This window comes from Hetaerina americana, unplaced genomic scaffold, assembly GCF_022747635.1.
Source record: "Hetaerina americana unplaced genomic scaffold, ioHetAmer1.1.p SCAF_9, whole genome shotgun sequence".
NCBI classification, from domain to species: Eukaryota; Metazoa; Arthropoda; class Insecta; order Odonata; family Calopterygidae; genus Hetaerina; species Hetaerina americana.
In genome coordinates, this window is record NW_027287538.1 from 66,043,381 (window position 1) to 66,070,191 (window position 26,811).

Sequence of the window (26,811 nt, forward strand, 5' to 3'; positions counted from 1 at the left end):
GTCACCTGTTTTAACCTATTTCAGTGATTCTGCATCGTCTTTGACTTCATTTTAATGACTCCATTGAGCAACTTCCATTCGCCGCTGTTTTTGTTCAAAATTCATCAATTTTGGAACAAATTTTGCTGTAACGCGTTTCATACTCAAAAATATTCGAAAATATTTCATGGCATGAGCCAATCGAAATTCCAAAATCATCAGCGACTTCTCTGATTGTGATTCGGCGATCATTCATAACAATGTCTTTAACATTTTCTACGTTTTCATCGGTTGTTGACGTTCGTCATCTTCAACGTCCCCACGGCCATCTTGGAAACACTTATACCACTCGTTAACTCTTGTTTTACTCATGGCACACTCAGCATAGGCCTTTGTTAACATTTCACACACTCTGCTACACTTTATTTAATTTTTTACACAAAATTTGATACAAATTCTTTGTTCCATTTTTTTAAACAAACGGAAATCCCCGAGATAATAAAAACACGCCTGACTTTAGAGCGGCTGCCACAGAAAAAGTAAACGATGAATACAGCTGAAAATTTTATCATACTCCTGGGGCATGTATACTAACATAATAAAGAAAACTTTGACCGTCTGATTCTCCAAACCTGCGAAATTTATAAAGTCCCGTTATTTTCTGAACACACCTCGTAAATTTTAATACTCAGGGAGAATGAGTAATATCATCATGTATCGAATTCAGCAAAATAATTTTCTTGTAAAAACAACAAACTCAAAACGAGAATATATATGTCAGGGTAACTATTTGGTGTGTTTTTGAGTCGTCAGATATCTAGGGTTGAGAAATATCCGCTATTGGTACGGCTATTCACGTAGAACTTCGGCCACCTCGGTTGGTGGGTACAAAACTAGGGGAGTCCGCACCTCTGTAGTATTTCCCATGCTGTCTCAATCGCTCAAAATGTTATTATTACATGTTCACAGTCGTTTACCATTCGATCCAACAAACAAGTTTCCGAAATTTACGGCCGATTCTCTGCGGAGGCAGGAAGAGAAAGAGGGTGTCTTGTCCTGGGGAGGCAGAGGGAGAATCGATGGAGTATCCGATCACGGCTCGCAAAGTAATAATAACAAGGTTTATAAAAAGTAAAATCTCTCGAAATCGGTCCATAGCTCCCCAAACACATACCCCACTCCCGCTTGTCGTCCTTCCACCTCCCTCCCGCCTCTCCCGGCCCCCTCCCCTTCCGCACAACCCTTCTCCTTCATCCCCCGCTAACCCTCCCGCATCCCCTCTCCCCACTTCCACCCCAATCATTCCTGTTGGCGTCGTCAGCATTTCCAACGCGCTGAGCATGCGCTATTGAGGTGGCTATGAAGGAGAAGGGGGGCTGGGCTGAGGAGTGGGGGGTGGGCGGTGGATGGATAAGGTTTGGGGTGAATCGGGGGGAGAGAGAAAGGAATGGGATGGGAGGGCAGTGTGGGTGGGTGGAAATGGAGATGAGGTGGGGTAAGGGAGAAGGACTGACTGCCGGATGAATTGACTGGCTGATTGATCGACTGTTTATTTTCGCCTGTCTCTCAGGATATTTCGGAACTTGTATTGCAGCCAGACGAACGTTTCAATCACTTGATTACACGGTTAGGAAGGAAGGATTTGGAGTGGGGAAGGGCATGTAAGACCAGTTGAGGCATAAGTGAAAACTAAGGCGCTTCCAATTTCATTATCTCGATTTTTAGGGTTATTTAAACACGAATATTTCTAACTCGGTCCTCAGTCACGTGCACCTGGCTCATATTTTATGATCGAAATCCAACCATTTCAACCATTCGAGCGACAAAGAGTCCCTCCGAGTACGTCGTATTTTACGCTTCCATCTATATACGGGAAGGGGTTTGAATGATTCTAATCATGCGTGAAGCCACGTCGAAATTAACGAAGTTTCTGCTTGATGCGACTAAAAATAGTCATGAGCTCATTATACCTATGTTTCATGAAAGGGAATGGTTGTGGTAATCTCGAAGAATATAAGAAATAGGGCATGTGATTTGAAACTGGCCAACAAAAACATCGCTGAGGTATACCATTTACGATTTTAGCGAAGGAGTTGCCAAAATTCACAAGAATCAAGAGTTATTATGCTTGTTGAAGTGATTTTACTTTAAAATATCGGAATTTAGTCAATAATAATTTAAAAATTGAATAAAAATACTGAAATAATATCACTTTAACCTTCTAATTCCAAAGCTGAGAGGGCACGATGTCACGAGTTACGTAAAATGTAATTGCACTTCCCGAAAACGGAATAAGTGCAAATATTTTCAGCAATCAAATTCATGAAAACAATAAAATTGGAGAATAGAAATACCATAAATAGAAATAAATAACATTGAAAATAGAAATACCATAAATAGAAATAAATAAAATTTGGAAATATAAATTGGAGAATATGTTGATTTTTATGTAGCAGTTTCGAAAATCATTTGGAATGTAGATTAAAAATTACATTTATGTCACGACGTAGATAATTTCATCCATCGATTCGTCCTAATTATAGGTAGTTATCAAAATTATGATTATGGTTTCGTAAATTTACGGCATTAAGATATAATATAAACTTGAGCATTAATTATTTATCTCACTATATAGCTAATCATGAAGAAGTGTTGCTGAAAAGCTGGAAAATCAACCGTTGGTGCAGTATTTGGTCTGTAATTAGGTTCCCGAGTCATTTTTCTAATTTGTTCTGACGAGTAATAATGGGAAAGTTAGATTGGTGTTTGTAAAAATTAAACGCCAAATTATTACAAAAAATGGGATATGTAGGAAGAAAAGTATTATTCGGTGGCTTTATTATTTTCATGTAGGGCTTCAGGGCATAACGTGACAATCCCTTCGCAACCGTCGACACCAGATCGAGAGTTGCTTGCGCACTGAAGAGTGCTGCCTCTTTCTTTCTCTCTCTCGATTTATCGCCTCGAGCGCCATCCGGTTGGCCCACATAGCGGCGAAACCGGTCACGTGGCATGGAGTGTGGCTGGATAGTGGCGAGAAGCAGCCTTATCACTTAAATAAAGTGGTCATATCAACTCGATCGCCACTTCCTCGCTCTCCGCACCAACGACCCCCCCCCCTCCCCCCCCCCCCACATCCCTTCCCTTAATCTCGCCAGAACCCCAATCCACCGATACACAACCCCCCCGCGTCAGCGAATTAATACTTAGGGCTGAGGGGGAAGGTGGAATATTAAAAAAAATAAAGTAAAAAAAAATGTGGGTGAATACGAAACCTCTCTTGTTGGAGGAGGGTGGTTGGTCGCGGTGCACGGTGGTGCCCTCCTTCCCATCACAGCAGTACTTTCCCTTTCGCTCTCATTTCCCCGTCGCCCGCCCTCCGCGCTTAAGAGCGAGGTGGCCCGCGGGGGCGGAATGAGGGCGGGGCGCGGAGGGGGGCGGAGAGGGTGGGCAGGGGGCGATACTGAAGCCCCTCGGGAAGGACTCCTCTAGTTTGCCTCTCTCCCGCACGAGTGGGGGCGGGACTGAGGGAAAGGGGAAGGAAGAGGGAGTGTTGGGGAAATGGGAGGCATTTTCGGGACGGGTTCGAGGGGAGGGGACCGGTGGTGTGGCGCAGGGGTACGAAGCCCAGAAATGGGACGATCGGAGGGGTAGAGACGATTCGTTGGAAGGAATATCGATGCTCATACCTGTATCAATTCGATTTTTTAAAAGCACGCCCTGATCTGTGAAAATAATGCCGATTCCATTTGTCGCATAAAATATATTTACCGTAACCCATACAAAATAACATTTGAATCTCGTTCAGCGCTCATTTAGGTTTTTATATTAGACCATAAACAATCTCGAACGCCACCGCAGACATTTTTATAACTCTTAGAATGCTTAGTCTCTAAAGGATTTATTTCTTTATATTTTGCTTCTCTTCCCCGGTTGTATTTGTTTAAGACAGATTCATCCACAGAGCTGAAATACTCTTGTCTAATTTCAGGCTAAGAAAATTATTACTTTGAATCTGTAAATTCGCCTTAATATTGAAAACAGTATTAAATGACGGGTTGGGCCAAAGGTTGATTTTGGTATCCGAATTTTCCGCTAGCAATTAAACCTATCCGATATACAGTGACATAATATTTAAGGCGAAGCATTATTTATGTGGATATATATGCAATTTCATTAAACATAGACACAGATTGATATCGAAATATGGCAGATTTAACTCCGGTATAACATAGAAAAATGGAAATAAAAGGAAAAAAAATCAGATATGTATTTAAATTTAATAAAAAATGTATGCAACAAAAAAGGAAAGTTTACATGGATTGATATATTTCAGTCTCAGTGTCTATTGCTACTATAAGGAGATTATTTTTCTGAGTTGAGTACATAAACTCATGAATCCTTCTTTATAGTCATTTCTGAAACATTTTTCAATAATTCCCTCATCTCATAATTATAATGATTATACAATATAGGACGGTACCTTTGCAGAGGTATAAAATAGGAATCCAGGGACAGGAGTACTTGGGTCTTTGAAACATAGTGTGTTTTTTCAATTTTATTTGAGAAATTTCGTTGATGAAGCTGAAGGAAAGAGACAGGGGTAACACGTCGTCGCACGCTCTATTCGTTACAGTGACGAATGAGAAATCACAGTAAAATTCAGGCTCGTTTAGCCAGTAAAATAATCCAATACTAGCTTTGGTTGGGTTGGGAGAAAATGGATTTAAAACCAACGATTTTTCACGAATCAAGAACCAGGTGGCGATATCATTTCCGGGATTAAAATGTGATATTCGTTCGGTGAACTAATTGTTTGCATCGATACCCCGATGCCGACACTAAAAGTATCGATACTCGGGAACCATCGCTCTTGTGTAGGCCGAATATTTTGGTCCATCGATTGGTATTGGCCATATCTAGGAGAAGGTATGAAATCTTGTAAGCATCAAAGGATTAAAAAGACAAAGGGAGAGTGGGGGGAGGAGGAATAGGAATGTGGTGCCTGAATCACGAGGGCGCGGCGGCGAAGGGTAAGAAGGGAGTGGGGAGGGTGGGGGAAGAGGGAGTTTGAGGGGTTTTGCGGCAGAATCACGCTTGAGAGTCGGTGAGAGAAGGGAGCAGGGCGGGGGAGAGGAGGGGAGAGAGGGAGAAGGAGAGGGGGGAGGGGGCTGAGGAGTTCATCTCCCGAGGAGAGGCCCTTACTGCAAGGAGAGCGGGCGGCGCACAAGGGGGTAGGGTGTGTGAGAGTGGCGGTGTGGGGGGTAGAGGGGGATGGAAGGGGTGAGAAGGAGAATGAGGGAGGGTGCACAGGTCTCCCCACTCCCTTCCCTACCGCCCCCCTCCATCACCTTGCTCTTTTCATTTCACCGATGAGTGAATCTTCAAAAACGCTCCATCTCTCTCTCCACGGGAACGACTCACTCGGTTTGAGCAGCGACGACTTGACCGGATCGCGGGGGTGGGGAGATGCATCAAGTATTTAGCCTAATTCTCATCGGAGTACTTAAGTCTACGGGGGCGCGGGATTAGAGGAAAGGCTTATTTCTCACCTTCCAATCCACTTAAGGGCTCTCTGCCTTAATAAATTAAATGTAGTCCCACACTTCTCAAATTAAATGGAGTGACTTTCATGCGTCCTTATGATCGCCAGTGTGTTGAATGGGATATGGATAATGCGATTCAATAAATCGTATTATTGACACGTACGTATAGATTCGTCTTGATCGCCTTATTGTTATCAATACACATAAAAGGTTTGAGGTATCGAATATTTTACTCTAATACCCTTTTATCTTGTTTTCTCCTTCCGAATTTGTCGTTTACTTTCTTTGATGGTAAATTGTCGGTCGAATATTTCTACCTATCATTGCTGTATTCGAGTGGGAATTTCAGCTTCAATTCCAACTGCTTTAGCATCGCTTCTCCCTTTCAGTTTTCACCATATAGGACACTCGCTGCTCTATGTTTGTCATTAATTGCGTTCGTAAATCAGCATACTTTTTCCAATGATAACATCAATCTTTTGGGGCCGAACTTTTATCTCACACGTTGGATGGCGCAATGAGTTGAATCATTTGAGAATTGCCTAAATTATTCCGTGAATTAGATATATTTAAAATGAAAAAACTTTGTTTTTTCTCAATTTCAAGTATTCATATTAGCAGTGAAATTAGCAATATGTTTGTGATTTTTATTGAAGAACTACAAATATATTTTCGGTAATATTTCTGGATATTTCCACTCTTCTGTTCATCGCAACACGAAGGGTAATTATTTTGTGGTCATTATTATTTTTATTTTAAGCTGAAGTCGATTCCATAATCGTTTCTAACGATGCATTGGTGACAAAAGAAGTTTTATAGTATGTTCCGTAAATGTATTTAACTTCTAATGTAATTTAGAATTTGAATTAATATTACCATTGAAACGAATAACTCAACCGCAACAAGTTTAGTAAAACACGGCATTAAAAGAAATATTTGGCCGTCTGTGAACCGAGATCAGTCGGCCATTGTCCGCAGGCGACAGAGTGCGGCTTATTAACGATTTCCAACGATCCTTCACAAGTGTGTATATTTTCGACTTTTTAAGAACTCCAAAGTATTTTATTTCATCCTATTTTCCATCGCTCTCTTTCACTCTAGTCGCTTTCATTTAAATCCCTTTTTGTCATCACCAATCTTAGGCTATCCAAATAATTAATTATTTTATATCTTTCTCTTTTCCTTATTTGTGGAGGGATTCATTAAAATGTCATTATCAGTTTGGCATACATGTCATATTATAATGGCGTCACTTCACTTCACTATTATGGCCTCGATTGTACTAGTTCCGGTATTCATTGTGTCTTTCATATTTTCTATTCAACCTCTTTTCCGTTATTTAGGCCCATGATCCCTTCGCCAATACTTAAGCTCCATCAATTACAGCCATTTGTTCGTTGTTTTGCTATGTCCCACTCTTCAGAACCGTATGTTTCTAATGTATTAACTATTTAATTAGATATTGAAAATTTATTAGGCTCTAGATTCTTCGGAAATAACTAGATATTATGTTCAAAAAATCCTTCACCGCGATCTACGATGAAAAAATAATCTTTTTTCATGCCTTGGCAGTTGATGTAATTGAGACTTAAATTATAAATGATATTTCGGGTATGGAAGACACAATGGTTGATAGTGCAGGAAGAGGCAACCTGGTAAAATTGGAGTTGATGTTAGCCTCATCAGTATGACGCATAAAAATCAAGTTTAGAAACGAATAGACGGTGTGCTTCGATTACATTGTTATAATTCAAGTAAGGGAATATATTTTGAGAAGTAAGCATCCTACAGAGAAGCAAATCGTCAAACAACCATATTAGTGTACTGCAAGCGTACAGTTTTAGTAGTTTGGTACACAACACACAGTGTATTTAAATTTATTTTTAGATTTTCATATAAAAAAGGTTTTTTGGTTTCCTTCTAGTTTTCATTTCCAATGAATTAGATCTGCTAACTCCTTAGCATGACAATGATACGAAAAATATATACGTAATTGCTTCGTACTATCATAATATATCGAAGTTTCCATCAAAACTGCTTTGTCTGTTTATAAGTTGTGAGATAAAATTATAGACCGGATTTCTGACAAATAATTCTCAATAAAATGAATTAATGAGCACAATTTCCAAATTATCGAGCTGGTAACTCAGCATACGTTATTTTTTCGGTTGCCTAGCAGCGAGTCACTGCCATCGCATTCGACAAAAACTGGAAATGACACCCAGGATAGCCTTCTCAAATCAGGCATTTATAAACTGAAATGCGAGGATTGCAACAGCGTTTATGTCGGTCAGACCGGCAGGAATATCAAGTTACGAGTCAAGGAACACGCTAGGTGTCACAAAAATCAGAATAACAACTCTCTCTTCGCAAAGAATTTACTAGAATTCAACCACAGCAGTGACTTTGTCCCAGAGATATTACACACACTCCCAAAAGGATTAAAAATGGACGCTCTCGAGCAATTAGAGATTAGAAGGCACTTGGTGAACCCCAACACGACACTTTGTAATGAGCAATTATTCCCATACCCCTCCCCACTCCTCTCCGAGAAATTAGCCTGGAAATGGTCAAAACAATCCATCAACGCACCTGCGAGCCCCCACCCCTCTCAAATCCTTCCAACCCTCCCCGCCCCCACTCTGTCCTGGGGGTATATATGCTTGCTCTGTCTGTTTTGCAACCAACATTGACCTACGCAGCCCCTGCGTGGATGGGACTACTCAGTAGATCCCTAATGGACAAATTAAATAGCACAGAAAGGAAGACCCTGAGGCTGGCTTTTGGGCTCCCCCCCTGGGAAGAAAATGAGAATGTATACCAAAAAACAGGCATAGAAAAACTCTCAGATCTCTTACTAACAAGGTGTAAAACATACTATGATAAGTTAAAAGAAAACCCAAATAGGGCTATGACATACACAAAAATAAATAAAATAGGCCCCTATGAAAATATAAGAGACCTAATAATGTCACACTCCAATAATAATACGGAAAATAATTAAATACATATAAAAAGGGCAAAAACAACGATGCTGGTGGTGCTCCAGAAAGAAAAAGGAATTATATACTGAGACACAGAGCATAAGCCCAACTAGGCGACCTCTGATAAACAAAGCCGCCTAAAAACGGCAAGGCAAGTCGTGTGTGTGCAAATTTGTACCTGACGATGCCGCAAGTCGGTGAAACGCGTTGTACCGTATAATAAAATCTGTGGAAAAGTACGAGTCTTTCTTTCTTTTTTAGTAATGGATATTAATTACTTCCACGAAGTGAAGCCTGAAACAATAGAATATATTCCCATTATGTCGTCATTTACAAGCCAATCGCTTGGTGTATGGTAGGGATTGCTTCCACATCAGGAATGTTCTTTAGGTGATGGGTGATTTTCACGAACAACACTTGGCAACAATGAAGTAGTTAAGCAAAATACTCTTATTAGATGTGATTATGAAAATATATATCAATTCCGTGGAGAAGAAAACATTCCATTGGGATATCGCCATTCTTTTGGAATATTAAGGGAACAGAAATTTGCATATTTGGAAACTATGGATAAACTAATAATTTTAAATAAGAAATTAATATTTTCAGATATTCATTTTCCAAAAAACTTTGTCAAAGCAATCGATAAAAATGTCTGAAGAAATCAGAATACCTTATTTCCTTTCCGATTGCGTAGCCTCATGCATGAAACATCCTCACAGGAGGCTTATGAGTACTTCTCTGTCCAAGTACGTTGGCAAGGCCGACCGAAAAGCTAAAGCGGCCAGTCATTAAAACGAACGCAGAGTGTGGGTAGGACAAACTCTTCTTGCGCAAATTTTAAATGAGTTTCTCTAACGTAGAGAACTCAAAACGACCAGCCGTTAAAAAAGTAACATCGTTTTCTCTTTTCTAACTGGAGAGACAAAGGGAATGCATGGAAGTAAAACTCGGAACAAAGGAGGTAAAAAATAATGAATAATATGCGAGGGGTTTGAGTTTGACTCTGTGCATATTTTATTTTTCAAAGAGGTTAAATCAGAAAGGGAAGGAGGAAGAAGGTGAGAAGCCTCCTTTGGCTTACTCCTTCACTCTTCTTTGGAGACGGCGATGCGGAGGAAGGGGAAAATATACGGAGAAGAATAATTGATGTTTAAGGCTTGCGGAGGGGCGGTTGAGGAAGGATACGTGGAGAGGGATCCGAAAGGGGATTTATGTACTTGTAGGGGGTATTTTCTTTTATTGGGAACATTGAGAGAAAATATCTTTTATTTTCTTCAAGGTATTAATAGCTAAAAATACACACAAAAACGAATGGCATGTTATTAATATATTTATTGCGTGTTTGGCTATATAAATATGTTTTTATATATTTTTTATGGAGCAATATTTTTTGAAGCTTGAGAAAAAATAAAATAGGATTCTTTGGGCCCACTGACTAACCACGGTTGGATTTCTAAGCCTCACGCAGCGAGACAAAGGGTGACACCAACAACAATACCATAATTACTTTTATGAAAAAACCTGTACACGAGGTTTATCAGTTAATTAAATCGGTTCAGAATGCATTTGATTCAAATGGTTTTATATGAAGCTGCTGATACTATGGTAAAATCAAGAAGTAGAAATTAAATACATGTAATATTATAAAGCTATTTAAAAAGCTTTCATTAAGCGACTTAAGTGTATACAAAGATTACTCAAACTCACTTTGGGGAATAATTTTTGTAGAAACAGAATTTACCGTCAATCGTACCTGGTGGTAAACAATTGCCGTGTTTTTCCATCGCGTTTCTCAATAATACTTTAATATGAAACCATCACTCAAATACCCCCCTACTGAGGTCAGACGCCTTTGCAGCCAACTCATTGAGGAACAAACACTACGTGGACTATCGCTCGCCTGACCTCGACCCTTCGACCAAATGGCATAAGTGACTTACTAGGGAAAACTACCATTTCCCCCGACTGCAATGCTCTAGCGGTGATCAGGACGCTAACATCTCTCCACAATGCAATTACTGTAGTTGATTCTATGGAGTAGGGTAAAGGGAAGTAGGGATCATACGTATTCAGAACACAAAGATAAGGAATCCTCTCCTTTTGCCCTGTTTCTGTCCCTTAGCCTGCTCCGGCATTCTTAATTTCCCCACATTTCTAATTCCTAATGGATTACATGTATTTCATAACTTTCTTCAAATTACTTTTTACAGACCTTAGCAGACCATGTTATCTCTAATGCAGTTTAGTAGAACATCGCTATGGCTGTGAAGTAAACAATGGGAGAACTACCCAATATCCTATTGGGATGATTACTCATTTGAGCATTCATTCCAAATCGATATTTTTTTAAATTTGATAAAATAATGGGCAGCTATTTCGGTTATTCACTGCTCTTTATATCTTCTAATAAATTCATTATGTATACGGGCTTATTTTATACTTTTACAGACATAATTCCACATATGATGATTTCGTATTTTTTCTTTTGGATAACCTATATTTTGATCTATGTAATATGGTGGACACTGATATCACCTTCTATAATTAATTTGTGAGTCTACTGTTGTTCGTTTTGGTAGAGATCTCATTATATGACACATTTTCTGAATTAGTATTCATTTTTTAATTTCATATTTATCATATCTGTACGTTAAGTGACATCCTATGTCTATTAAATGTGTCATGCGTCCTATTGTGCAAACTTATATGAAAAATTTTGCTCACATCGAGTACCTTTCTAATGATCCCATTTTTTTCGATATTTTTAGGTAATGTGATGTATTCTATCGATGTAGTTTTAACGATACAATTTGTCTTTTATAACCTGGTTGTCGGAGGATAAAATTGTCTTAAGTTATCCAGAGATCAAAATTGATTGACCTAAGGACTTTATTTCTTCCGATCTCTTATGTGATCGTCCGTATTCAGATTGAACAGGTAACCTACTACAAGTACTACATCATAAGTTTGGTTTGCCAGGTAAAGGTGAAGCTCATATCTTATTTATCACAGAGAGAAGTGCCTAATATTCAATTTAAAATTCGTCAGTTCCTTCCCAGATCTCGGGTTGTCTATGACAGTACATACCCTGCTGGGTAATCAGTATCTATTGGCATCGATAGGATAGATTCACAGGGGCTTTGGTTCGCAGCTGAAGTCAGCTACCATTCGATTAAGCATTTCTGATGATTTTTGTTAGACCTATACCGCGAATTCAAGGTGCATATCTAAAATCATATTCCTTTTATTAAAATATCTTAGCCAGATATATATATATATATATATATATATCTGGCTATATATATATATATATATATATATATATATATATATATATATATATGGGTCGCGGTAGTTCAGGGAGTAGAGCGTTGGACTGCTGACCGGAGGGTCCCGGGTTCGATTACCAGGCAAGGCACTCTGGGCATTTGCAGCTCCACCCAAGTTAAAGTGATTTTTCGGGTACCAGGTCTTCCTGGGAAACCATAACCGGCATAGGGAAAGGAACTGGCCCCCCTACCCTGAAATGTTCACACGCCGTCGGGATTAGTACTGGGTGAATTCTACCATCACCTACCAAACCGACCTTTGGGTTGATTAGTGTTTATGGTTTATATATATATGTGTATATATATATATATATTATAGAAATAAAAATGATATAGATTTTTAGAACAATGAAACACATAGAAAGGACACACACATGTAGTTTTGACGTTTCGACGGGGGTGACGGGAAGAGAGGTAAGGGACGAATAGGAAACGGACAATGGGGTGGGACGGAATATGTAGGCGGCTGTCGGATGGATTCAATGGGCTTGATTCAGCTTGGGAGGTTTAAATGACTGGAGCACCCAGATATTCGCCATCTTGCGGGTTCTCACCTTCATGCTACTTGCAGATTTGGGAAGGGTTTCAATCACCGAAACAGAGAAGCAGTCATCAAAAGATTGGTCGTGGGAAGCAGTGTGAGTAGGGATGGGATACCCTTGGACGATGGGAGATTTGCTGGAAGTTATTCATGCGAAGGGAATGGGTGGTGGTGCATTCACCCACGTAAAAGGCAGGGCAGAAGATACAGGAGAGGCGGTAATAATGTTTTTTGAGGTGCAGGTGGTGTCGGGCTGGGAATTGGCAGTAAGGGAGGTGGTGGATGTTGGATGATGGCAGTATTTGCAGCGTGGTGGTTGCATGGTGCGGACGGAGTGGGAGAAGAGACAGGGGTGCCCGCAGGTGGTCTTGTCGACTTGAAGATGCCTGGCAAGTTCGTAGGGCGTTCATACGAAACGGAGAGACAATGTGGGAATAAAAGTAATGTGGACTGACTGTTATTAATAATTGGGATGAGTTCACGGATTATATGCTTAATTTTGTGTGTCCGGGGAAGAAAGTGGTGATAAGGTTGGGGCATTTTGGGCGGTTTGGTTTTGGCAGAGGAGTGTATTGGGTTTAAGGTTTGGGAATTATGCTGTTCAGTATTTTTTCAGGGTACCTGCGTTTCCTGTGAGAGTCATATAGCTGGTCCCTATATTTATTTTAGGAGGGGCCTTGTTTCAGAAACGGAAGCCACGGACTAAGAGTGAGAAAATGATAAAGTGCTTTGTATGTGATCGGCGGCACCTCTTGAGATGAAGGTATTGTTGAACGGTAAATGTTGACTTAGGTGTTCAATTTAACTTTAAAATACTAAAATATTCGATCTTTTAAAGATATTTACTTGTTTTAATTTGAAAAACTGTACTTAATGGCAGCAACTATTATGCCCGGGTAATAAATTGTATTATTTTTGTAAGGGTTATTTTTGAAGATTTCTCTCATTTATTCCAAAAGATACGCTTAACAACGAACACAACTTACTGAAAATAAGAGTTGATTTGTGACAAATTAATCTCAGTTTTAATTAGATGTTCTTTTGAGTTTTATATATTTTTATTTGCTACCTTCTTAGCGTCTATTATTTATAATCAAAGGGAAGTACTTATTATCACTCCCTATTTCATTTGCAGATTAATTTACCTTCTTGCCGATTCCACGAGAATGCTTGGTCAATCAGGATGATACCACACCGCATACCAAAAACATATTTCATTAATCCTTTCATTGCGATTCTTAGTCTTGACTCCTAATTCTTCCTTGTTATTCTCACACAATTCTTTGCCTAAGATATCCGAATTTCAGCAAATACTTAAGAAATTAATATTTTGAAACTTCTATAACCTCGACTTATTTACGGCGACGTATCTACTGCCGCCTCAGTAACCACTTTCATATCTTTGGATCAATTCTTACTCAAATCTTTCCCTCTTAATAAATTAACCTGCAGACTTTTTGAAGGATAAACTCTAACGAGGTGCTAGATCTTTCACAACCTTAATGACAGTGTGAGGGGAGATGTAGCGGCGCAAAGTGATGGTGAACCTCCCCGCTCAATTGCGTTCCCTTGATTGTAGAATTGCACTAAGGGTGCGGATTATGACTTTTGTTCTCGCCTCTGACCCTCGAAGGCGGAGGAGAAAAGAAGAATGTGGAGAAGGAATAAAGGGAAGATAAAGATGGCGGGAAAAGAGGAGGAGGAGGGGCGGAGAAGAGGAGGCGAGAGAGGGCGGAGGAGTTTCCGGGTTAAGAACGACACCCTCTCCCTCCGTGGCGACGCCTACCAACCATCTTCTAATGACTTTTGAATGTTGATGACGCTTTTGAGGGCCCAGTAATGACTTGCCTTACAAGGAATGCTCGTGGGGACGGGCGAGGGAAGGGGAAAAGGGAAAGTGGACTTGAATAAGAAGGCCCCAGCACCGAAAAGGGTGCGTGGGAAGGATTCTCTATGGGGATGAGGGAGAGGAGATGACGGAGGGAGCGAGGGGGGTTGGAGCGTGGGAGGCATGAAGGCTTTAAAATGTTTCTCGGAGGGGTTTAGAGAGGAGGAGATGACGATGCGAGGGTTGGGGGTTGTATCAGAGGGAAGGGGCGCCTCGTAAAGGGGAGAGAAGGTACGGCATAGTGGTGGATCTCGAGCGAGAAGGGGTGCGGGGAGCTCATCTTCCTACGACCCTCTACCCATCTAGGCCCCACCTACATAATCTCCTCCGACTTCGCCCCAGTCTTCCCATCGGTTACATCATCTCCCCCAGCTCCCCCCCTTCACCACTCCCTCAACGAAGTCGCAACAATTACCACCATCCGTGGAAGCGGTTGGGGCGAAATATTTATTTGCTCGTGATAGCAAATGCACCGTAGGATACAATGATATGGACGAAATTACCTTTGAAGACGAGTCAACGTCACTTGATTCAACATATGGAAAAAGTCGTATGCTACCTTGTAATTTGAAAATTCAGTTAAATTTATAAAACTGGACTAGTGGTTAATAATTAGATAATTAATTGAGAATAGGATATGAGTATTTTTGAATCTCAATTTTGTTTTAGAATTTTATTCATGTACATACATGAAAATGCTCAATATGTAAATACGAATATTTTTTATGTAAGTTCCCTTTGATAAAAAAATACTGTAAATAGTCACTCGTTGCAACGTCGGGACTAAAGGATGATGGGGTGATCAAAAATTTAGATAGTTCGATTGTTTATTTGCATTCATCGACAACCAAACAGCAACTGGATCAAAAGAATAACTTCCGTGTCTTAGGAAACAACCAATACGATAGATGAAGAATTCTGCATGTCCGGGTTTTCACCGCGTTGTTGTTTGAAGCCGACAACAGTTTCGCCGAAGTTTCATCCGGCGTCTTCAGGTCGAAGAGTCGATCTTCGACCTGAAGACGCCGGATGAAACTTCGGCGAAACTGTTGTCGGCTTCAAACAACAACGCGGTGAAAACCCGGACATGCAGAATTCTTCAAGCCACCGCCGCGAAAATCTACGCAGCCAAATACGATAGATGGCGTTACATGCGTACAACTTCGTTCTCACCTGCAACTATTTAACTTTAGGAAAACGGCCCTTAATTTTCTAATATTCCTCGTATGTTACTCTTTAAATATTTATTTTCTTTGCTGAAAATATAATTATTAATTAGTCTACTTCTTATTTTAGCTATGAGTTTGGTATCCATCTTCGGTGAACTTTTATTTCTGTTAACCTACCCTCATTAATAGTATGACCGGGCATCATCAGGATATTTTACTTAGACCGTATACTCTAGAGAATCAATGTCATAGTGAGCTTCCATTTCTTGAACTTCTTGATAATGACACATATTTTTTATAAAAAGTAAGGGGAACAAAAAGAGGTGCAGTTTATGTGAGCTAAGATTTATCTTCCCTCCATCTTAGTAAGAACTATTTCTTCGTCCGTAAAATTCTGATTACAATCTTTTATTCCTACGTTATCTTTGAAACCTTTTCACTTCTATTTTGCTGTTTACTTTATCTCCGTCTCTTCCCATTTAATTATCCTTCCACAGTTGCCTTCACAAAACAGTCTTGTTAGAAATACTCTGATGGGTTACAAATTAGAGTATTATACAATAACTTATCCCTTCAACTTCCTAGAAACTTGTCGCTTGGTGTTAAGTCAATGCTTTTGTTTGAAGATTAATATTTTAGACAAATCCTCGCCAGGCATCTCTCATTAACTCTATCCGATTCATCTCCCTCTGCTACTACCCCTGGCCTCTTCATTCGTTTCCTTGTATCCTCTCTCCTTAGTATGTCTTCTAATATTTTCAATCTACTCTATGATCTTCTATTTCTTTCCTCGGACGTTCCCTCAGTGGCACTAGTTATTATCCCCTTCCCTCCTGATGCACTGCTTATTCTGTTTTGTATTTTTATTTTCCAGCTCAGTTTCCCATCCTCTCCAACCCTGATTAGCACCTTATTTCATAATTTGCCTACTCATTTCATTCTCGCCAGATTCATGTATTATCCGAAGACTAAATGGATCCTCTCTGACTCAGGCATGGCATTTTTTTCCTCCGTTCCAGACTGAGAAGTCTGACCTGAAGAAGGCCTCGGAGAAGACCGAAAGGTTAAACTTTCTGAAATGCGAGTGTTCTTTTATATACTATATATTATACACATATACATATATTATATATATGTATATATTATACATATATATATATATTTATGTATACATATAAATAGTGCATATCAAGTTAGCACTAGCGAATAAAAACACAAAAAAGGAAAGAAACTCACACGTTTTCGAATTTTCGGTGGTGACGCCACCTATCTCAAAGGAGAAAAGGAAGGATCTGTTCCTTCCTTCTCTCCCTTGAGTGAGGTGGCTTCAAAAACCACCGAAAATTCGGAATCTTGTGAGTTTCTTTTCTTTTTTGGGTGTTTTTTTTTGCTAGTGCTAATTTCATTGGAGTAAATTGGAGGGAAAGGAGGCTAACCCGGGCGGCGGTTGGTGAGTCCGGATGGGCAGTGTTGGGAAGAGGGTTAGAACAGCCCATTATCACCTGTTCCGTTCAATATATATGTGGAGTAAAGGGCTAAAGAGGCATGGGAATAACTGAATATGAGAATTACAGTCAGTGGATAATTCATAAAAACAGTCAATTTTTTAAATTATCAAGCTTTAATTTGGCAGTAAGCCAAGAGGTTGCAAGTGTTAAGATGCTCCAAGCATTGGAAAGTCAGTGCGATAAATATGGGATGATATAGTGCAAGCAATCTAAAAAAATAAAGGTTGTACAAGCTCCATAAAACGGGAGAGCTATGATGACTATTTAATGAAGAATTCATGAAAAACGAAGGCGGAACAGTTTGAATTAATTGGAAGTGCTTTGGTCCGAGATGCTCTTAGTAGTGAAGAGGAAGCATTTCGTTCGGCAAAAAGGTTTCACAAGGATGGAATTGATGAAAGTCTATGATGATGTATAATTCTTACACAATAATAGTATTTATCTATAACAATCGTCATAATTACTAAAAAGTGGAAGTAAATAAGTACTTATGGCAATCATACATATAAGTATTTATTTCATTGCGGGAACTCAATGAAGGTCTCTCCTATCTAAACACATCGCCGCGAGATGAGATGGAATATTCTTTCATCCCCGGCCAAAAACCGGCATCCTAAGACTCCGAGTCGTAAGAGTGAGGCCTCTGTGCCCGTGGCCGACCACCCACCTCCGCGGTCCCTCGCCCCCGCATCCCTCCTACTCCAGGGACAGGACACACGCGAGCGACTCCTTTGAACGCCAGAGCCCGGTACACCGGCAGAGGTAGCTCGTGTCCAGGTTAGCGTTCTTATTTGCACGCGCTATGCGCTGCTTTTTTTGTTTCCCGCCAACTGCTAAGCCCCGCGCTGGCCTTTTGATTTTCAAATGAACGCCTCTCCCCTTCAACTCTCCCGCGTGGTTGGGATCACACGCTCGGAAATAAATATTCGAAGGCAAAAGAACGAGATGCAAAAAAGACGGCAAATCGGTCGCCACCACGCCGTGAATTCTCTCGCTGCCCTTCCACCTCCCCCGGGCGGACCCACAGGAGTCGGAATGGGGGGAGAACAATGTTATCACTGACGCGCGGACGTGGGAGAATATGGCGAGCGCGAGGGTTGCCCTCTGGAAAGGGGCGGATGGGGAATCGCGACGTGGGCGATGGGGTGTCGGGGGGCAGGGGGTAATGGGAGAGGTGCAGAGGGGTAGGAGACGGGCTAAACTTCTTCCTCGCGATCGTTGTTTTAATCTCTCTTTGGTTTTCCCTCGGAAGCATGAAATATATAGTATACATTTGAAGAAAATTCTCGAGAATCTTTTCTTCACTTTTTCATGGAAAAAGGCGCGAATTGAATTGCCTCGACCACGGGGAAAACAATCCAGACGATATTAAAATATACTCTGCGGCAACAGTTATTTTACGACGGATGTAGCAACAGCAACGACACGCCTCTTTCGTTTTCAGTCGCCATGGGTAACGTAAGCATTTCTTTATCAAGCCACGGTCAGCCGGATGGAATTGTTTCAGAAAAGTAGTCCAAGGGTCCTCGACGGATCAAAAGGACGAGAGGGTGGGCTTATTTTATTTTTGCACGCGCGTTCGCGGAGCCGAGAGAGAAGTTTCGCTTCCCACCCTTCACTCCCTCACTCTTTTTCACACCCGTCTGTCTGACTTAAAACCCCATTAAGAGAGGAGAACAATGTTCCCCTCGTGTTGTCTTTTGCCAGCTCCTCGAAAATGAGATTTAAAATGAATGAAAAAAACAAGGGGATGTATGAAACTCTTCTTACTCGTAAGGTCGATGGTGGTTAACTGCCTTCAAGTGGTGGAATTGGCGGAGAAATGCCGGTTTGTCTTCGTGGGGGGATTTTTGCTGCGAGTAAAGAGTGTTGCGTTACGGAGCTAGTTTGTTATATTTTTAGCCTAGGTGGTGCCCACGGATTGGGTACTCCTGGTGCGGAATCTATTTCGAGGGGTGCATTGGAAAAACTACGCGGTAGGTTGCTTAGGAGCGCGGGAAAAAAATTGTTTTCTGCATCGAGACCCGAATCTTGTGATTTGAACCTTGGTTTTAAAATTCAGATGCAGTCATTAGGTGTTCACAAAAGTTAGTAATTCATTAACTTTTAAAAATTTCAGCGATTATTATCAATAGTTAACTGGATGTGCTATATGATTCGTACAAGATCAATTTTAAGATTCGGTCATGTCTTACTTAAGTGGTAACTTAGCGAGTGATCTTATTGCATTTACAAAAGAAATATGATTGATATCTAATAAATTAAATCCATTCAAAGAACTTACTGCAAATATCTAGAGGCAAAAACGTTTGGGTTATTTGCAGAAAAATTCTGATTAACCAAGTTTTGAGAATAGTATTTGAGAATTGAATCGAATAACTCATGCGGACGGAAAAATAGGGGCTATAACAATTTTCTGTGGCCATAACAATTTTCTGTGGCCATATGAAGACTCCATTTGTATTTCTACATTATGAATAATTTTTAATACTGTAATGTTTCCAAATTAGACACCTAAAATGAGTTCCTAAGGAAAGGGGTAAGTGAGAACAACGGAACGTATTACCTACCTCAAATATTTTTAAATTTGAATTATACGCCCATAATGCCTGTTAAAAATTCTTGATACAGTCAATGTATTAACCTTCCGCCTGCTACACAACGGTGAAGGGTTTGGGTCCCACACAGGTTCTTTTTTCATGTTTGGACCCGATTTTGGCATTGATAGACAGTTGTTTCAAAACAATTTCTCTTGTTCAGAAGATATATTTCAGAATCGAAACTATGGAACAACTTTTCCTTCTCCTATTGCTACAATTCACGTTTAGGGAAATTTCGTAATACGATTTGATTCAAAAGTGACGAAAGTGAGCTCCTTAGATGAGATTAAATAATAAATAAATATTTGTACGAAGGACTACTCCTTAATTTTAATATGGTTGTATAAGAAAACATTTCCCCTTAGCATGAAGCGTCCTTTAAGATACGTTACGATAATTTTTAACAAAGAGTATTATTTCCTAATGGATTCATATCTGATTGCAAAAATTTTCTAGGCGTGTATTTATTTAATAGTTTCAAATTTTAGACACAGTATTTGCTGTCACATTAATCTGAACTCTTGCTGGGTCGTTGTCTTGTCTTTATTCTCCACTCATTTGTGAACTTACCTTTCTCTCTTTGTGCATCCACTGCGACACTTCGATAAGACCTGGAGGATAGGATACCTTTGGGGATTTATGTGAATGTAAAGGTTGTTCTAAAATATTTGAAGTGATTTATTATGAAGTGCAGTAAATTTTGACTCCTCATCACAAGAATATCTATTGCTACAATCATTAAATTATTTTGTAATACACTCTACGTTAACATTATACCTTATTTCTTTTTCTATCTCGTCAACTATCCACTATTGACAACATCGATCTATTTTTTATCATCACTCATATCTCAGAAGTTAAGTTTACAAACATCCTAGTATACCTGCATATAATTTGTGGGGAATGAAGAAAAAAAATCTTACACTAATTAGTTCTATTTACAAGAATTTTTAAGCTATCAAAGCAAGAGATATAATATAAATTACAGACTCAGGTGTGATGTGGTTGGACTATTCAATATTCTCTTAGGTTACTCTGCAAGCTGACGGTAAAAACTTTCAGCACAGCATTATCGTTTGATATTGGGATATTCCAAAAAGACTAAAGATAAAAGAAAAAATACCTAATTGCCATAAACAGAAGATACTTTTTGTACTGAATTGTTATGTAAAGGAGGAGGAATGACGATTAGTTATTCTAGATGACTTTAAAAATATTTATTTTTAGTCTTATTCTTTTGGGCAGTAAACTCATGTATATATACCCTTAAATAGTTACTCGTGGTTCACATTAGTGTCGTGGCACATTGCATGGGAGATTTCAAACGTCTGTGATTGTAGATAAATATAAAATTAATATTTTTATTTAACTTCCACGTCCGAAATCAATATAGTGGACTGATTTGTACTTAGTGAGCACTTTTATTTTCACACTCCCAAGATTTCTAATTTAATCTTCCGGCGAGGGTAAAGGAAGAAAATAGGCTTTTTAGATAACATTAGAGTAGGCAGAAGTTAGGCAGAAATGAAGAAAGAAATAATACGGAAATGGAAGAGGAATTTCTCGTGCAACTAAGTCGTCAGAAACCGTTTGAAGCCTAACGTGCAACGGTAGGAATACATTAAATGAACATATGCATGGCTTTTTCTTACAGCTAGCCATTCGTTTTACTAAAATGAAGCTTTTGGTAAACGCATTCAACTTCTTTTCACCATGAAGATTAGTGTCAATCGAGAAACCTAAGTGGCTCCTAGTCTGGGTGGGAAAGGGTAAGGGAAAAGCGAGTGAGCGGCTTACTGGAATACAAAAGATTTTTGTCTTTTCATCAAGAATTTTATTTCATACAAAGACAATGAATAATTAATAGTGCCCTCTAAATTAAATTAAGAATGAAACACCCCACCAGTGTGTGTCGTGTATGGACCAATTGTACTCTCTCACTCACATCATTTATGTCGTCCGAGACTGCCATCATAGCGGAAGAGAGAGGAAGGAAGATGGAGGAGGCTGGGGTAATCGGTGGGAGACCGAAAAGCGTCGTCTATCAAAAGACACGTTCACGCCTCGGTTCCAAACCAACACAATACATCCTCCATCGCTCCTTCTCTTCGCTTCGGTAGGCTCATACTCGCGGCGACGTGCAAGATATCATTATTATTATTATTATTAATTTCTTTAAGTATGGACCGAAAAAAACCCACACAGGTATTGTTTACAAGTTTGTTCACATCCTCACAAAATATGGCAACAGCATCGCCATGAATTTGTGTCGACATATTTATGTATATATATATATTTATATATATTAATATAATTATTATATAAAAAGGGAAGAAATTTTCTCACTACTTACACCAACAGTTTTTACTAGAAAATTTACATCAACAAACACAGAACTGTAGTAGTGAAATGTTTAATTTTTCTCCTTTCTCTCATGAACACTCTAGAACACACGCACAATTGTACACTTGAACAGTCACCCTACCGGAAGATCACCCAATCGTCTCTCGATTATTGACCTTCCCAGCATTCCGACGTTAAGTCTTATCTCCGATCGCAACACGTACTTTCACTCACAAACATCGATTTAAATTTCCGTCTGGAACTCTTTTAACATTTCACTAATATTAAATAGAAGGTTTAACTTTTGTATCGATAGCTTTTTAAAACTCCTTTTTTTTACTGAGATTAATCATATGTTGGCCGAAGAACGCCACTAAAAGTGTCTGTGACGTTAGGTCACTGGGCACTACATGGCGCGTTGATTGGTGGACAACACTGCTGTAGCGCCGGGGTTGATACGCGAAATCAACGATATATATTTACATACATATATATATATATATATATATATATATATATATATATATATATATATGCATGTATAATTGTCTGTTTAGCAGTCAATAAACCGTTCAAGCTCCTTTCTCCCAAATGATTCCTCCGGCTGTTTTCATCTCAAGAGTTGCACAGGAGCAGGAAGTGTTCACTTGTGAAAGGTCAAGTAAGCTTAGATGAATGTGACAATTGTTGAGGTTAAATAACGACTCTTGTCAAATCCGTTTATTTACGTTGGCATGCGATCACAGCTTATTGCCATGCTATATTATTTAACTAAGTTCAAACCTTTCGTCGACCCAGTGGAAAAATTGCGACCTTACGCAAATATCCCCATTTTTGTACTCGACTCCACCACCACTCTAAACTCGCTCTTCGGAGCAGGGAACACTTCGAATATTCTATATTAGCGAAAAGAATTCATTTTTTAGCCCTCGGCTTTCTTTTCGCTGTCAGAAATATATATTTCCCAGGAGAAGAATGTCTATTCAACGGGATTTGACATTTTGAAATCATTATAGGTATTGGGCTAAGTCATGATCTTGCTTTCGAAAGAATTTTACTGTAAACATTTGATTGCTAGTAAATTGAGCCACCTTAGTTTGGAAACGGCCGTTTTTGTTTCAGGCGAATGATCGTACAAATTTAGCAACAAAAAAATCAATGGATTACTTGTGGAGTGGAGGAATTCAATCGTCCCTCCCGGCTTTATAGTCAATTAATGGCCGTCGAAAATAGGCGTAAGTGCAATCGTCTTTGGCATGGGATAGAATTCCCGTCTCTTTGTCACGGAAGGTTGCATCCACAATCCTTACGGAGCACTTCGACGCATTCGAAACAAAGGAAAACACGTTAGTCACGACGAGGGTCGCAGGTGTCTATGCTCCTTCGGGAGTCGTCGCCAAGAGGAATGAAGATCCCAGTGGAAGAGCAACTCCCTCCAGCATGGAGGGCCTGCTCCGGGTGAGGAGGGCCGGCCGGGCGACCTTTACCAGGCCCTCCCCTGCAGCGGCAGGTACGACGAGCACATGTTAGCGGCCGCCGCGGCCGCAGCCGCCGCTGCCGCCGCCTGCTGGTGCTGCACCGCGCCCATCGCCGCGAGGTTCTGCCTCTGGTACGCCATGTTGCTCAGGAGGCTGGCGGTGCTCCCTCCGCCGGCACCGCCGCAGGACTGCTGGTGTTGCTGCTGTTGGTGCTGCTGGTGCTGTTGCTGCTGCTGCTGTTGCTGCTGGTGCATCTGGTGCTGCTGCTGCTGCACCACCATGGATGACGCGAGGGCCGAGGCGCTGGGGCTGTGGGAGCAGGGGTTCCCAGGGGGCGACTGACCGGAGACGGGGCTGGAGCCGAGACCGGCCCGGCCGGCAGCGGCGGCGGCTGCCGCGGCGGCGGCGGCCGCGGCCACGGCGGATGAGACCCCGCCGCCACCCCCGCCGCCGCCCCCGCCGCCCACCACCACGCCCAGGCCGGTTGGGTCGCCCGCTCCCCCGGTTCCGGAGCAAGGCTTGCCGTCCTTCACGAGGACTGGTACGGCCACTCGTCTTGGAGAGCTCTGTGCCTTCGGAAAAAGACGGAATTTCTTTCTGAAAGGATTTGCCTGAGGCGCAAGGTGTGGGGGAATAGCAAGAAATCGATAAGTAAGAGAATGGATGGATAGGGAAAGCGAAGATGCGTAGCCAATTTTGTACTGGTGTGTTATTTAGGAAAGTTGTCATTACTTTGACACCCATTTCAGTGCTAATGAAATAGGCAGGCTTGATGTTATGACGTGATAAATAAATTGTCTTCAAATTAAGACAGTAATAATACGAGTCAAAGTTTTTTGCCAACTCTCTCACTCTAGACTTAGGTGAAAGTCAGGTTAATATTTTTTCCAAAGAAATAACGTTCACTGGGGAATGAAAAGGGACCATCGATTTTCTTACTGAGTGATGGAAAAAAATGTCACTATTCTACACATACATGCGACAGGAGAATTTTGCCATTCTACGTAAAGAACATGCATTGAATGATTCTCTTACATTAAAAAAAACTGCAAGGATTATGGTGCACATGGCAAAAATTTGCGGAGTTCCTTTCGTCAATTAAACAGTATTTTTCAACTTACAGTTGATTTCTCAATCACATATTTATGATTAGCGTCATTATCTATCAGGAGCTCGACTTGATAAGTAGCAATAGATCTGCAGTTATTAAGAAAAACAAATATTGCGGTATTAAATCAGATCCACATTCTGTCCATTATCTTCCCATTAGATATCAATTTCGCCCAAATAAAGATATTTATCTATCTTCCCAGCATTAGCTTCCCAGTTGTTTTTATCCAAACGCACAAAATATGAAGTCAGCTTGTGTGATATCCAGAGGCAACACGGGGTAAATTAATTCTGAAACGTTTGGACATTACGTAAATTCTTACTTCACGAATTTAACGCGCCAATTTTACAATACTATTTTTTTATCTGCCAAATTAATGACCTTAAGACTTTGAGTAAATGCGCGGTACTTAAAAATTACTTCCAAAAATTTCAATTATTGCCGAGACAAGTTTTGTAAATGCTTTCAAAATTAAGTGAATGAATGAATTCTCAATCAAATGAGTTTCAGGAACCTGCTTACCATTTTATTTATGTACTATGCAATATCTTTAATATTCATTAAAGTATTTTCTCCTTAAAAATATCTTTCCTATTCCCCGCGCTTGTATATTTTTATTACTTTCATAGTATACTTCGAAAATTTTAACCCCTGAGTACCTTTTCAATCCAATTTAAATTTTCTTAACAGCCTCTCCCTTCCATCATCTCACCGGCCTAATCACTTTTTCTGCCATCTCCTTCTCCATCAAAATCTCATTCCATCTCTCTCCAAATCAAATCCACTTGCATCAAGAATGTACGTAAACCGCGATGGGAGCAAGTGCAATGGGAGGAGGCGGCCAGAGTTCGACGTGAATAAAAATTCCAGAGAGTAGGTGGCACGTCGCGAAGTTTTTAATTTTCCCATTTTGACGCTCAGACCCATCTATCTTTTCGTCCTTTCTTCCACGTTCGTGCAAGCCCCCCCACGACCTCGCCGCCAGTGACGCCGCAGAGGGAATGCGTGACCCGGATGCGAATACACCTGCGCGCTGTACGCTAGGGTGGTGGAGGCTGAGGGGGCGAACAGACTCGCCCTCGGGAGTCTGAACGGATGGGGAAACCTCACCCATGGGAAGGCCAACATAATCAGCCGGTAGTATGAAAGGTCCGGGAAAGCCGATTCAATTCTTCGCATGCATTTCACTCTAGGTGCACGGGGCAATGGGGGAGAAGGAGGGAGGGAGAGGGGGTGAGGAAGGAAAACAGGCGGCGGCGGAGGGAGGGGGAGGAGGCCAGGGGTCGGGGGAAGGGGGGGATTATTACACTCGGATGCACTTAGCTGGTGTCTTCTGCGTGGGACGCCAACAATCGCATCACACGCACCAGAGGAGCCAGAGGTACCAAAATTGAAGGTCTGGGAACCGGAGAGGGAGAGCGGGAGAGGGAGGTCGTGGCCAATCGGAACAGGAGGGAGGTTACAAAGGGACGCGAATACGACGAAGTACGTTGCGTTTCCCACCGAACCCCTGGGGAGGACAGGTAACTTCTGGTGACGGACCATACGGACGAGAACCTTGATTGATATACCTTAATAATATTTGTACCAATTTTACAGTGAATCAATCTATTCTTGAACTTCAGCAGAATAAAATCCGATCAGTCGACTGTTGTCTAAAGTGAAATTTGCAACATCACTTAGGACAAGGGGATTTAAAAAAATATGGAAGCTGCAATGGACTGACTTCAGGTAGACTTGAATTGAATCCAAGTCTTCGAGTGTGTATACGGTTTCCTGAAAACATGCATCTATAGAGTTTTAACGCAAGAGGGGACCAGCATCTAAGGTCACAATCAGCGTTGGGGGCAGGTAGGTCTGCTTGGTAGAGGCGAGGAATTACTGAGGGGAAGAAGGAAAGTGGCGGCCAGAGTCCATAGGCTTCGCCTCTTTTTCTATGGCCTGGTGACTACTCGTCTGATGGAAAGACAAGTTCTTCCCACTCTGTTCCAAATTTGACATCGGAATGAAAATAATAAAATCCATCCTCATATGGTTTCGCTCAAATGACATCCGAATGAGAAATCACGAAACTGGCTATCTTTACATTCCGTTTCTAAGTTCTAACTCGGACTAAGATCTCCATTTCCAAGCAAATTATTGAAACCGAAGAAACCAACATATGGACCACGAGCTTCTAATACATTTCATAGGTGGCTTAATCATAATTTTCTACATAAATATTTTTTTTAGTGTTCACCTTAACAAATTCTTTGTCAACTTCATCAATATTTTTTCTTTCTAAAAATATATCACCTTAATTTTTTCAACTTAAGTATTGAAAAGTATTGAC

General features: G+C 40.6%; 1 protein-coding gene across 1 annotated transcript in view; it reads right to left on the bottom strand.

Moving 5' to 3' along the window:
* Positions 1-22,405: 22,405 nt before the first annotated feature.
* Positions 22,406-26,811, bottom strand: part of LOC139698602 (homeobox protein vnd-like) — a 178,563-nt gene continuing 174,157 nt past the window's right edge. Inside the window, exon 6 of the mRNA XM_071597445.1 lies at positions 22,406-23,934. Coding sequence (XP_071453546.1) covers positions 23,374-23,934 — 561 coding nt within the window. The 3' untranslated portion in view covers positions 22,406-23,373. The remainder of the gene's footprint in view (positions 23,935-26,811) is intronic.